The sequence below is a fragment of the Lepisosteus platostomus genome, chromosome 8 (assembly GCF_059453375.1).
Source record: "Lepisosteus platostomus isolate fLepPlt1 chromosome 8, fLepPlt1.hap1, whole genome shotgun sequence".
NCBI classification, from domain to species: Eukaryota; Metazoa; Chordata; class Actinopteri; order Semionotiformes; family Lepisosteidae; genus Lepisosteus; species Lepisosteus platostomus.
The window spans coordinates 52,416,922-52,431,124 of NC_142618.1; the positions used below are offsets into that span (position 1 = coordinate 52,416,922).

Below are 14,203 nucleotides of genomic sequence, written 5' to 3' on the forward strand. Positions count from 1 at the left end.
AAATTGCATAACATTAAGGAATAATTTGAGGTGTCGACATAACCCGCCTTAGGCAAGAAGGCAGAGCGAGTTACAATTTTTTTTTTTACTTTCTCTGGTTTTGCTGCCTTGCACTGGGAAGAGGAAGTGCTGTATAGAGGCATTTCGGAACATAAACACAGACATGTGATTTGAGTTGAGCACTGTATGTATATATAGCCCGATCCACGCTTGCCCCGTTGGCACGTTCTCCAGCTCCAGATTCGGTCACGTTGCGCGATTCTTGCCTCAAACCTGTAGCTATGGAATCGCATTCCCTTCCGTGGGCTGGGTTAAACCAGCCAGCTTTCTGAAAGTTGTCGAGTGTGAAAGTGTGGTTCGCTAAAATATACGCTGAACGGAATTCAGTTGTACTACAGCAGCTTGTTTTCGTTTTAAGCCCCATGTGGAAGCGCTGGGCTTGCTCTCTGAGAGCAGCAGCGTGCTATGCATAGCTGAAGCGCACACACACACACACCTCCCCTTTTTTTTCCCCACATGCAATGTACACCAGGTATATTGCAAGGGATTCGGGGTACGGACAGGCTCTCTGATCTTGTGATTGCAGGAGTGGTGCGTAGTGCTGTGTGCGCCACGTTGGTAATCAATGCAACAACAATGACAGCGCATTTGCGAAGAGCTTTTGCGTATTAGTTTTGCCGAAGCGGAATTCAACAGCGACTAACAAAATAAACCCTTTTGGACCAGAGTGGATGAATGTGCCGATTGCAATTGTTGCGTTTCAACTCCTCACATCTTGATAACAGTCAACATACTTGTTTCTACCAGGACTGAGTTTTACACTGTGTGACTCCTTAGTGCTTGCCGGGAGGGGAGAAAAAAACCCAACTTAAAACAGTAAAAAAAAAAACGATGGGGAGCACAGCGATGGACACTAAGAAGAAGAAAGATGTAAAGAAGAATTCAAAGCAGAAAAAGAGAACACTTCGGCTTAACATGCCGGTAAGTTTACGATGCTTAAATTGTGTGTCCAGATATCAATTGTAATAATGTGAACCTATTATTATTATTATCATATTTGATCATCGTAGCTCTCATCTAATGTTTTGTTGCTGTTACGTTTTAAAGTTAAGTTGAGCAAAGAAATGTGGGCGGGGCTGTGGCTGGAAGGATGTTGCAATATATTGTTTGTGAAGAGATTTTCACCGCATTTAGTTGATTTTGACAGGATTCCTTCCTTTTCGCTAGCGTAATACCTTTCAGCTTAATCTAATGGCGCATATAAGATACCCATAATAAAATAAAAAACATGCATCTTATTGATCATAATTTGCTGCTAATTACGGCATTTTCTGTGGCATTTTGTATTTTGAAAACATTGAACGCCTGCAAATGCCGCCAGTCTATTGGTAAATAACTCCGCTCAGTTGACTTGGTTTGTTTTCCACTCAGAATATCATGCAATACTGTTGATTTAAACTATGTGGATGTAAATATTCGTTTCTTACTACTATTCATTTTGGTTTCTGGTTATTCGGCAAACAAATCTCGCTAAGTAAATGTTGTTTGCGAGTGCCTGTATTCTGGAGAAAAGGAGTGAAAAATATTTGCCCAGCTTTGACGATTTTGTGATGGACAAGCGGTGACGACGGTGATGGGTTTTAAAATGTCCTGTTTCGTTATAAATCTTCACACTCGCACACAGTATCCACTTTTGTGTTAGAAATGTTGTCCGAGGTAATATTGATGGGCTTCTTGGCTTTGCTGAACAGTTTAATTAAAACTGTATTCAAGTGCGAGCACGGATTGGCGAGTCAGTGTTTTACGATTCGTGTATTTGGAGGATGGCGTTGAAGAATTGCGTATGTGTATGTTCGGTCAGTTTTCAAAAGAGCCTTGGTAAGTGCAAATGTATCTAAGGAAAACACAAAACTTGTACAACCCCCCCGAGAAGCCTTTTTGTAAGAGAATTTGGGCTTGTCATTGATGCTGACAACACAAATTCGGACCGCTCAAGGCCAGCATAGCCGTTTGCAGTGAAGTGCACTTAAAACGCATTCTCCACCTGACTAGCATCCAAATGTCTTTTCCTAGGCAAAATAGAACAAGGTACAGTAATCATATATGAAATACCAATGACTTATTAATATAATATAGCAAAAATTATTAATTGGTGGCGTTATTTTTGATTTTATCAGACCAATTATTCACAGACACTTCCCCCCTTTTTTTCTTTATACAAAACATCATGTGCCTTTTTTGTTCTTCAATCAAGTTAACTTAGAGTGAATTGTCCCTCCCCAAATAAGTCCATTCCTCCTAAGTCTGTGCTTTGTTGAGTGTTCAGTACAGACCAACACATACAGTATAATGAATATGAAGTTTATTAGTTTTTTCCATTGGTGAGTGGCAGGTTGGATTGATGTTTTGGTTTGGTCCAGGTCACAGTGGGATATCAGTTGATCTTATTTACTATACAGTTGGAATTAAAGAATTTGGTTTATAGATGTCAAAAAAAAGGAATGACAGGGCCTGTGGTTGGCATTGCAGCCTTGCAGCTCTGCGTTCAATTCTTGGGATGCTACTGTATCTGCCTGGAGTTTATTTGGATAGGATTCCTTCCCGGTGCTCCGGTTTCCTCCCACAGTCTAAAGACATAATGGTATGTTAATCGGCTTTTCTGATATTTGGCCCTGGTGCTAGTGTGCGCGTATCTCTATCTGTATGTGCCTTGCGATGGAGTGGTGTCCTGTCCAGAGTGTATCCTGCCTTGTGCCTGTCCCTGGCCAGGATAGTCTCGGGCTCTCCCTCAACCCTGAATTGGATGAAGAGGTTCGAAGACGAATGAATGGATATCAAGAAAACATTTATTTGACAGTTTTATTTATTTATTAGGTCTGAATATTACAAGTTATTATTGGGAGATAATGACCACACATCATCAAAATAAGAAAAAATTGCTTGCCACCGAGACTTTCACGGAGACTTTGCTGTATCACTGTAGATAACGGTTCTTACTGCTGTCCGCCAGCAATGTCTGTCCTTACAATGTGCATTCCTACGTTTATATTATGTTAACTAACACTAAAAAGATATTTTAGCAGCTTGATTGTTTGGATAGAAGTAGGGATTTAGTCTTTGCTTTTGTTAATTGAGGCATGAAAGTGCATCACACAGCTAGACACATTTCTGCATTGGAAACAAGAGATCAATCTCGTTCAGAAATTTAAAATCTATTAAACATGTTGTGTTAAAAAGCCCCATGATCTTTTCATTAAAAGTTGCTGTATTTGTTATCTAGAATTTTGGCAGAATACACAGGGAAAATATATACATATAAAGATGGTGCTTAACTTTAATTTGATCATTCTCTTGCATAAACAAATTTGTTAGACTCAGCGCCACCATACAGTAAGTATTCAGGCCTCCTGACTGATTTCACAGAACCGTTCCTTTAGGATTAAACTTCTGAGAGAAGAAGCAGCCCCAGCAGCAAATCAGAAATTCTGTTTCACATTCTGCTCTGCAAAATAAGGAATGTTGTAGTATAGCAGTCTAAATCAGGATTGGACAAATCTAGGTACTGAGAAACAAAGGTTCTCTTATCTTAATTACTCAATTGACTAATTATCTAGAAAAGTCAAATCACCTACCTTTTTAAAGTCTTAATCAGTAACTAATTGCAAACTTCCTGGAAAAGCTCAAGGACTGGAGTTGCCTACCTCCTGGTCTAAATCATGTCCTTTTTATTACTCTTGCAATGAGCAAAAGTCAGTGTTTGTCCAGTGAAAGATTGTTGGGTTTATTCCAAATTTTGTTTGGTTGGATAGTAGCAGTGTTCTGCTCAGCATTTTGACAATTTCTCTCTGTACAAGTTCTGTGGTTGGTTCCATTACGGGTTTTGTTTTGCGGTTTTTGCCGATATACCGTATGAAGTTACGGTTTTCTATAGTGTGACCGCTGTGTATCATTCCAGTCTGCATTATTTCTCGGTGCTTACTGCGCTAACTTTCCTTCAGCTGTGCAAAGCATCCAAATACCCGAAGAGTTAAAGAAGGCCTAAAAGGTGATAGAAGCTCATCCATGCTTAGCCCTAGCTATAAATGCACTATTTCTGTAGCCCCCAGCGTTCATCGCCATGTGACCTTGGAACGCTTTGGAATCTGCATGGTTTCTATCTCGTGAGACCGCAGGGAGTGTTTTGAAGACTTTATAAGAGATGGCTGTGTACACTTGATCTGTGTAGGAACCTTCTCAATAACCTTTGTGGATTTGCACACACATCACATGTTTGTCAGATGTGTACTGTATAGATATACAGTCGTTAAAATTTTATATTGAGCTGCACATTGTGGAGCTGGATGAAAAGGGAGGACCTTCTTTTCTCTGCGGGGACTTTCTGTTAACTCCTATTCTCTTTTTGTTTATTGATTTTACTCGGCCAGAAGCAAAACTCCATATGGGGTGGATGGAAACCCAAATCAAAGATTTGTGGTACTTCAGATGAAAAAAAAAAAATGCACAGAGAAGATGTTCCCACAATGTCTGTTACGTTGTCAGCATTTGCTGTGTCTGTGGGAGTATTTCCTCAAATTTGTACCCACACAATGTTCTGGCACAGCCAGTTTTCAAATCCCAGTAGAGCGGAGCAAAAGAAAGCAAAAAGTGATCAGAACACAAAATTGTGGAGAAGGTCAGTGTGGCATTTGTGTGTTCTGCAGAGAAGACACATTTCTTACAAACTAAGCTGAAATTGGTGATGTTTAGCCATTTTTCCCTTGTTTCATATATTATAGACTCATTTTTGTACACCAATGTATATAACAATATAAGTACCATCTTTGTGGATGCAATGTATGCTCAAGTATCCATAATATTTTTGATGATATTGTTGCTGGGGTGAATGCACTTTACTTTATGTGTTCGGATTAGGACTGCAGTTACACAGTGCTAAGTGTATTTCATAGTCATCAGTTTGGTTTACAATTATCATGATTCAGTTTGGTTTATACAGTAGTTCAACACATTGTGAGGGAACCAAAATCTCATAAAAAGTGTCAGCTTAGCATGGCCTCTCCTAACAAAGGATACATTTAGAAATCTGGAAACCGGCCCAACCCCCCCCCCCCCAATGAAACACAAAGACCAGTTTCTGCCATTAATTTTACTTCAGATAGTTACTATCTTCCAGTGAGCTTAACGGTGGTTAAAAAGCTAGCACCGGAACAAAACTTAAAAAAAAGACTGAGCGTTTTGGCAAAAGTGAACATTCGTTTCATTTCGAGACTGAATTTTCATTTCAGTTGTTCACGTTGCTCCCTTTTACTGATGAGAAAAGAACTTCGTGCAGATGCAAAAGGTAGCGGCCTAATGATTTTTTTTTTACAAAGGCAGACCCAGCAATGGTTTGGATTGATTTCATCATGTGGTGAAAAGGAAGGGAAGGGTTCCAAAGCTTGAACGATCTGACTCTCATCGACACGTTTCTGGCAAGAAAATGTTTGTTGACATGCAACACCTCTGTGTAACGATAAGTGCTGTTGAGAAAAACACAATGCGTTTCAGTGTGTCATGCCATATTCATGTGGATTCTGTTGGACTGGACATTGAAGATACTGTCAATAACTTCATTAGCAGGGGTGCAACACAAAATAACTTTTTCTTCTTAATATGTTCTTATTATTAATGAAGCTTTATTTTTTAATCAAATGTATGAGTGGGAAAGGGTAAATGCTTTATGAAAAGTGAATGTATTGCAAGACAAGCATTCCCAGTAACTTTGTCAAGTAGGTGCCTATGTGACAGTACTATGCGTTGCGGTAGCCAGTAAAATCCTGCACAAGTACTGTACCATTAAGGTAATCTTTTTTTCCTGTCTTGTTTAATCTAAACTGTTGTGCAAGATGTAAATGTTTGTTTTTGTCTTAAAATGATATTTTCTTCCATTCAGTTTGAAAAAGGCATTTTGTTTGCTCGGTATACTTTTTACGTGGGATTGGAACGGAACAAGTACCTGCTTGATATAGGAGTGGTATTTTGACCTGCCTGGCATGGCTCCTTGTGTTGATACAGGGGGTTTATGATAAAACGCACAACCAGTGTATTTTTCAAAATACAGTGCTGCATATCCATCCCTTCTTACAAAACATGTAATTCTCCAAAATACCAAACTTTGCACATCACAGACAAGCCTCAAGTACGGATTTATATAATCACCAGGTGGAGTTTGGAAGTGCCTATGACACACTGTCATCGTCGATTATTTACACAGCTGGCACTGACTATATTATTGAAGGTAAAATCATTTTAGTACAATGGATTTGTAAACTTGTCGCTGTTATTCCTTTTCTTCAGTTTTGCTTAGGCCCCATGTGTTGCCACTTACTGGCTTCACTTGAGGAACTGCTAGAGTTCAGTTTTCATTTCCACCTTTGGGAGGTCCTGGTCTCGGAGCTATAGGAGCAGGAATTGTTTGCATTCTGATTATACGACGTGTCAAAAAAGCTTATATTAGTAGCTCTCTGGTGTAATTGTGACCTGGTGTAATGTAACCTGCAATGGTGCTTGATAAGAGCATGGCATGAGCTCTGTGGTCCAGCTGTTGCTGGGTCGAGCCTGGGCTGTACCTGTTGCTCCTGGCTGCCGAAGGGTTTCATTATCTTACCATGCAACTGCAGCCTCTGAGATTTTCTAGAGGCCTGTGACCTTGCGCGACAGATGTGCTGCTCCTCCATTCAGGACCAGCTCAGCTGTAAAGCACTGTGAAGAGCGCAGTGTGTCAAACCCCAGTGCGAGTGTGGGCTACAATACAGGCAAGATCTTGGGGCCTCTGTGAAGGTCAGGTAGTGATCTGGTCTACTGTATTACTGCTACATCCAAGATGCACGGGTAATCCCATTTGGGGGGAAAAAACAACAAAGAAAAGAATTTGGTTTTTCCAGTTTAAGAAGGAAAAAAACACCTGAAATGGAAACACTGTGAAAATACACAGGGAAGTACAAGAACAATAACTGCCAATCAGATCCTGAGCATTTGTGATACATAAACAAGTCGGCTCCCTTCATGAGTTTTTTTTTTTTCCATTGGACTCAATGGGCACCTCATTTTACTAGATTTGTTTCTTCATCTCAGATTAGCAGGAAACCATTTTACGTACATGATTTTCACACATACCCCTCCTCTAAATTCAGATGCACTAAAACCATTGGGAATGGAGGAGATGGAAATTCCAGTTTCGGTGACATTATTGTCAGCAGCCATATCACCCTGCAACTCACAACTGGCAGCCCACTGAAGCTCAGCAGGTGTGAGCCTGGTCAGTACCTGGATGGGAGACCCCTTGGGAAAAACTAAGGTTGCTGCTGGAAGAGGTGTTAGTGAGGCCAGCAGGGGGCGTTCACCCTGCGGTCCATGTGGGTCCTAATGCCCCAGTATAGTAACGGGGACACTATACTGTAAACAGGCGCCGTCCTTCGGATGAGACGTAAAACCGAGGTCCTGACTCTCTGTGGTCATTAAAAATCCCAGGGCGTTTCTCGAAAAGAGTAGGGGTGTAACTTCGGCGTCCTGGCCAAATTTCCCATTGGCCCTTACCAATCATGGCCTCCTAATAATCCCCCTCTATGAATTGGCTACATCACTCTGCTCTCTTCCCCACTGATAACTGATGTGTGCTGAGTGTTCTGGCGCACTATGGCTGCCGTCGCATCATCCAGGTGGGGCTGCACATTGGTGGTGGTGGAGGGGAGTCCCCATTACCTGTAAAGCGCTTTGAGTGGAGTGTCCAGAAAAGCGCTATATAAGTATAAGCAATTATTATATTATTATTATTATCCTTACTCGGCACACCTGAGGTAACACCCTCAACTCTTTCCGCAGCAGGTATTCGGACCTCACTTTCATGTCCCACCTGAAGGACGTTACCTTCTAGTCCAGAAAGTTTTTGCTATCTGCTGGGTCTCCAGCAAGTCTTTGCTGCCTTGGAGGTCTCCCATCCCAGTACTAATTCCAAGATCGGACAAGATCAGACTACAAATTATACAAGACTTCTCCAGCTGACAGTGCTTTCAACATTAACTAGCATCCAGCATTCCACAGATTCCAGTCATTTACTGCTCCAACCGATGAGTGTTTGTGATGGTCTCAGTGGTGACCTGTAATGTCAACCCTGTTGTCATTGTAATGCTGAGTAGACTCAATCTGGGTGATCCATCAGAGAGGGGGTGTTTGAAAATGAGCTTTTTCAGCCAGTGAAGTCTGAAGACCCCTGCTCTAGACCTGGATAAGGTCTGGATTGGTAACTTTTGCTGAGGCCCATGTGGTGTTTCTGGAATCAGCTCATGAAGCTATACTTTCAATAGACCTCAAATAAAGGATACAAAATTAAATTGAACGTGAGATTTTAGATATATGCAAAACGTACTACATGCTCTAGCTCAGTGGTTCTCAAACTTTTTGGACCAAGTACCACCCCTGATCAAACCAAAGCATCCAAGTACAACCTACAAGTCACCTTCTCATAGGAGCCCCAGAAATTCTCAATGACCAACAAGAGCAACACACACTCACATACACATATAATAAATATTATAATAATAAACTCAATTAATGAGAGAACTGTCCAGTCTTTCTGTTATTTTACCTTACTTTCTGCATGAAGCCCTGCTAGATGCACGTGGACAACGTACCAGATATGAACATGTTTTGTATCTGCTTCTTTTCATGTTGAGTTTTTATGTCAGAACAGTGTTTGTCTAAATCAAGGCTGTGCATTTCATTATAGCTCTGTAAAAAGAATTAAACTAAAGAGCCTTTCTGACACTGAATACAGACACACATCAATATATGAACAAAACTATACAAGCTCATCTCCTTCACCTATTCAATGCCTGGAAGAATGTTCTCAGCAATTTATTAGAGTATCTGTCCATTGTATTGTATGGCTAGTTTATAGCATTTGCTTGCCAAAATTGTTTTGAATTGTAGAATCTAGGTAAACATACCATGGGAAAACATGTCTGTAGTCCCAGCTATGTGGATGCACTTTAAAATGTCTGAACTGTAAAAAAATATTTTTAAAATTGAGGAAGAACCTGAGAAAAACCTGTTGATGTCCAAGACGGTATCTCCTGTCCTGTACTTCATTGTCTGTCTTCGCCAGTGTTGGACAGCTTTGGCACCTGGACTCCAGGTGATGGCAAGTCTTTGCTCTGGCTAATGTTTAATTATCCAAAGTATCTGCTCCACCTGGGACACCTAAACAATGAAAGATCAGTTCATTAGTGAACCTTTAGTTGATTTTCGGAGTCCTGTAATGTCCTGTATACCAGGTGCCAAGAAAAACTACTGCTGTTCTACACATTGTTTTCAGTACAACTATTTAATACCTGGAAAGGTGTTGGCTGACAATCTGAAATGTTTGCTAAACCTGTTCATGCATTTGACAGACTGATATTTTTGTTTGTTTGTTTTTGTGTGTATTCAATGTCATGACATCAGAAAGCTAATTGCAGGTTTCCGTGACATTCCCAGTTTTTATTTTCAGTTACCAGTGAAGTTTTACTGTAACCAACCCTGTGACACCATTGCATGTGATCAGAAGATGAACAGGATAAAACCTCTTCTTTGTCATAATCTTAATCCATGTCTGTCACACTGCAGCCCTGCTCACAGGGCAGTGTCCTTAGAGAAGCTTTAAAATGTTTCCAATAGCCACTGGAAAGTTTCTTCCCTTCCATAGGAAAAGGAAAACATGTGCAAAATGGAAATATTCACAAATCCCATCCTAACTGCCATCAGCTCCCCTATTACAGTACATATGGTGTTTCCCCTTCTCTTGGGTTTGTTTCTAAAAGGGGTTTAAGATCAGGGTAGGTGTTCTTGGTAAAATACTTTATGGAAACATGGTTTTCAATTGTGAATGACTAGTGGTGAGGGGGAGCAAGTTATTCCATAAAGCAATTAGATCCAGCAAATATCCAGGATTTGTATGTAAACAAGGTGCAGAAAGATTAGAAAAGGAGGAAACATCTGTGAGGGTGGAAATGATGTCGAGTTGGGATTAATTGCTTTAAGCATGCCAAAAGGCCCCTGTTTCCTAAGAGGTGGCTTTAAAAAGTTAATAATTTTAACACTTCCTCTCAGAATATTTGACCCATGTAGTAGGATTTCCCTTCAATGACTCTTAAAAGCTTCCCTTGAAATGACAAGATGAATCTAATCCCATCTGGAGGGATGAATAGTTTGATCTTTGAGACCACAGTCATTCTGTTCTTATGTCCCTTGGAAAGGCTGGAAACTCTGGAACTTTTCATTGATTGAAAGTGCATAAATCTGAAGAAAGTGCTCTTCGAAATTAAGCGACATAAGCAACATTCATCTTGTTGTTTTTTGAAAAGCTGTCGTTTTTTTCTGTCATTTTTCCCTTTTAATGTTTCGAGTCGTTGGTTGCACACTTACACGTAGATCGAGTCTGTGTTTCTTTGAGCCTAAATATGCATTCCCTAAGTTGCTGCTTAATACTGCAAGTACTCTCTTAAGCTTTTTACGTGTGTAGGAATAAGAAATATCGCAAATGAGGACATGGAGCCCAATTTACTTATTTGGTAGTAGCTAATTGTCGGGCAGATTTCATCCAGCTGTCTGTAAATGTTTTCCATCTTCTAGACTGTGGGGAAAACATCATAATGGCTGTCGGCTACAACAGTCACCTTCGATGTCAACATCCACAACATGGTTGGGTAGCTTATTTCAGGCATGCATAACCCTTTGTGTAAAAAGTGCCTCCTTTCCTCAGTTTTAAATGCACTGCCCCATAGTTTCAGTCTGTCCCCTGACCCTCATGTCGGAGTTGGTCCTGACGAAGTTCATGGGGTTGACCTTGTCATGGCCTTTGAGAATTTTTATTGCTTGAGCCAGGTCCCCTGTAGGGTTGTCTGATCAAACCTATAAAGAAAACTAGAATGAGTTATTTTAGACTGGAGCGTAGTTCATTCCTTTAAGCCTGGCAATGTATCTGGCAACTCTTCGCTGGACAGATTCCAAAGCTGCAAGATATTCTTTGAAATCTGGTATACGTCCTACAATTCTGTCATCCAGTTTCATGCTTTCCCACATAGTGTAGAAGATGACAAAGGTGTCAACAGAGGTATCTAAATCTTTCCTGCCTAGCTTTTTTAATTTTAGTGTTTCCTCGCTTTTAATCTGCAGTTTTATATCTGCTTCCTACAGTATATGTACTACTCTGGTTCAGTCTTAATTTTTTAAGTGTTTCTGGATTTCCATTTGAGTTTCTACAGTGCTGGCTAATCCTCCTATTTTGTTAACATCTGCAAATTGAACTGATTTACTAACTGTACCAAGATCTAGAACCTTCATATAACTTAAGAACGTTGGTACCAAACAGTGGCAAAGGGGTTCTTTCAGGGATATAAAATTAGAGATGCTTACGAGGGGCAGTACAGACTACTGCCAACGTCGGGAGCATGATTTGCTTGTTTATTGAAGCTGCACTCAGAACCGGAGGCTGTATTTATGTGTTGTGTAATGCAGCACATTGTGGCAACAAGCTGATTACTTCAGGGTGCCCACAATCTAAGGGGGTGCACTTTGCATACAGAGTCGAATAACAGTTTTATCGAAGAATTCTCTCCTTGCAGGTAGGTTTAAGCACTGACTGAGTTTAAGAAAAGTTCATAGTGCTTAGAAAATCAATTTAAACACTTTGGCCTGGTTAATACAAGTACAAAACTGTCGACCTATGCTTTGTGCCTTAGAAATGTACTGTTCTGCTATTGCTCTGAGTGCAGTCCCTTGACCGACTCTAGCTACAGTATGTACTGTCACACAGTGGATAAGATCCGTGTTGGGACCAGAGAAAAGCTGAGAGGCATCTTCAGTATTAATCAGTAAATCGATTAAGTGCCAAATTTGGGGTCTAACTGGATATTAGATTTCTGTGTGAAGAGAACAGTTATGTTTAGAAATCTGTTTCTTAAAAAATATTTGGCAGATGTTGCTTGCTGGCACATTGAGCAAACCTACTGTATGAGCTGCTCAAGTGACCACAAAATATCAAGTGCAAAGCAATCGCTGTTATCTTACAATGATAGATTTATCTTAAAGGACATGTTCTGATATGGACGGAGACCATTGCATTCACAGTATGACTATGATAAGGCTGTTTTGCTTTCTAGTGCTATAGGCCTCCAGTTACTGATACTGGTACACTCGTAATTCTGATCATTTACATTTAGCTTTGTAGTTGACTGTTCATCTCTTAATCGTGTCATGTTACATTCAAGAGAAAAAAAGGACATTTTGGCATGTTATTTTATAAATACGTGGTAGTGCAAGTGGTACTTGCATACTGTATGCTTCTATATTGTACCTCAATTGATTGAGTGCTATGAACTATGGACTTTGATTGTATTCTGTTAAGATAATGTGTCAGCCTAGTATTTATACCTTTCTTTGTATTCATCAATTATTTGACACAATCTCTCGCTGGCATTGACCTTTGTATTATCATTCACAGAAAGTGTGCAAAGTGCCATAGATGGTGGGCCAAAACTTTTCATGTAATGTGATTCTTTATCGTTGTATTTATAGAGCAATAAAGTGAAGAAAAGTGTAAATTTTATAGGAGTATTTTTTAAAACTGTTTGGACATTGTGTTTCTCCAGTTAGTATTAGTTCTGTGCCTTCTTGTGTAACTGTCATGTTTGAACGTTTTAACGTGGAGTTAAGGGTTGTTGTATGTTTGCCAGTACTGTCTGTATTGTGATAATGAGAATTTAATAGTGCCGCCAGCAGAGGAACAGATTGTACTGTAGGTCGTTACCTCCATGGGCTTTGTTTTTCTTGAAGGATTGAATGCTCTTTCACTTTATGAGGACGTTTTTCATGAAGTGTCAGGACCCCCACCCCTGGTGAGGATACTTTGGTGTTTGATCCGATTATGATTGTTTTCTAAATTACAGTACAGGTTCACAGTTTCTTAATTAAATAGACATTTTGCTTTGTTGTTGTTTTTTTTTGTGTGTCGTGAAGATGAAAAGGTCATGTTGATGGAACAGCTGTGTATGTATTAGCCATGCTAAGGAATTACTGTAATAACGCTGAAAGTGGCAAGGTATTTATATTTTGTGATCGCAAGGAATTTGATGACGGGTGTCTAGAGAACACCTGCCCATCGTAAAACAAACTTGTAAAAGGAGAGCTTTGAAATCTTAGCGCCCAAGTAAAAGTAAAATTTTCTTTGCCTTGAAATAAATTCAAGCTCACATAAAAGGTAAAGTAATTCATTTCTTTTTTTTTTAGTATTGTCTCCCTTTTAGATCTCCACTCTTTAAAATGTTAAGGGTTGGCTTAAGAAGATAAGGAGCATTTTTGTTCTGAGGCAAAATATCTAGGAATCTTCATAAAATGTAAAAGATTATTTCACTTGTTTTTTGACTCTGAAAGGGATATTACGCATAACAGCTGTGTGACGGTTTTGCACATATCTGAGCCCATGAAGGTATCAGACCTTTTCAGAGCTTCTAACTGTTCCACTGAGGCAGATTGCAATGCTTTAATCACAGAGTGAAATATTAGATGTGAAAACTGGCCGGTAACTTTTCCTAGTTATTCATACAGTTCACAGAGAGAGAAATCGATGTTAAAGAGAGTAACAAGGTGCGTGGTGTGCAGTCTTTGCTCAGACAACAGAAACCACTTTGATGTGGCTTCGGTAAAAAGAGTTGTGACATCCGTTCCAATATGGTAAGTTCTGATGCGGTAATTTAGTATTTTTCAGCTTTTGTCTCTCAGCACTGCCAGTGGGTGTATTCTGTATCCAATATTAGGAGCGGCAGATACTGTACAATATCAGATAACCAAACAGTTATACTGTTAAAAGCTTGCCTGAAATGATATTCCTGATCACTAAATCAAGTTTTGAGATTTATTGTTTCCGAGAACTTTTTCCCATCGTTTTCCCTGTGTTACGAAAGCAACATACAGTATAGCTTCTTAAAACTGCAAAGGTTAAGCATGTAGTGTCTTGTGATTATAGCAGTTTTATCAAATGCTGAAAGCAATCAGATAAGCTCAGCACCTTCAGAGAGAACAGGAATGTACTGTAGCATTTCCATTTGGTGGACTAGATGTTCATTTTTCAGTATTCTGAGAACATTTCTAGTGATAAAACCTGGATGTGAATGTTTTTGTACGTGTCTTGCTT

At 39.8% G+C, this 14,203-nt stretch overlaps 1 protein-coding gene across 4 annotated transcripts in view; it reads left to right on the plus strand.

Moving 5' to 3' along the window:
- Positions 1 to 214: 214 nt before the first annotated feature.
- Positions 215 to 14,203, plus strand: part of LOC148657509 (5'-AMP-activated protein kinase subunit gamma-2-like) — a 128,861-nt gene continuing 114,872 nt past the window's right edge. For 2 of the 4 annotated variants that reach the window (XR_015940987.1, XM_088643900.1), the window contains exon 1: positions 215 to 981. Coding sequence is in view for 3 of the 4 variants with exons in the window: in XM_088643900.1 (XP_088500026.1) it covers positions 892 to 981 (90 nt within the window). In the remaining variant the exon portion in view is untranslated. Of the gene's footprint in view, positions 982 to 12,755; positions 12,909 to 14,203 lie in introns of those variants that run through there. The other 2 variants (XM_088643897.1, XM_088643898.1) reach the window with 2 other exon arrangements.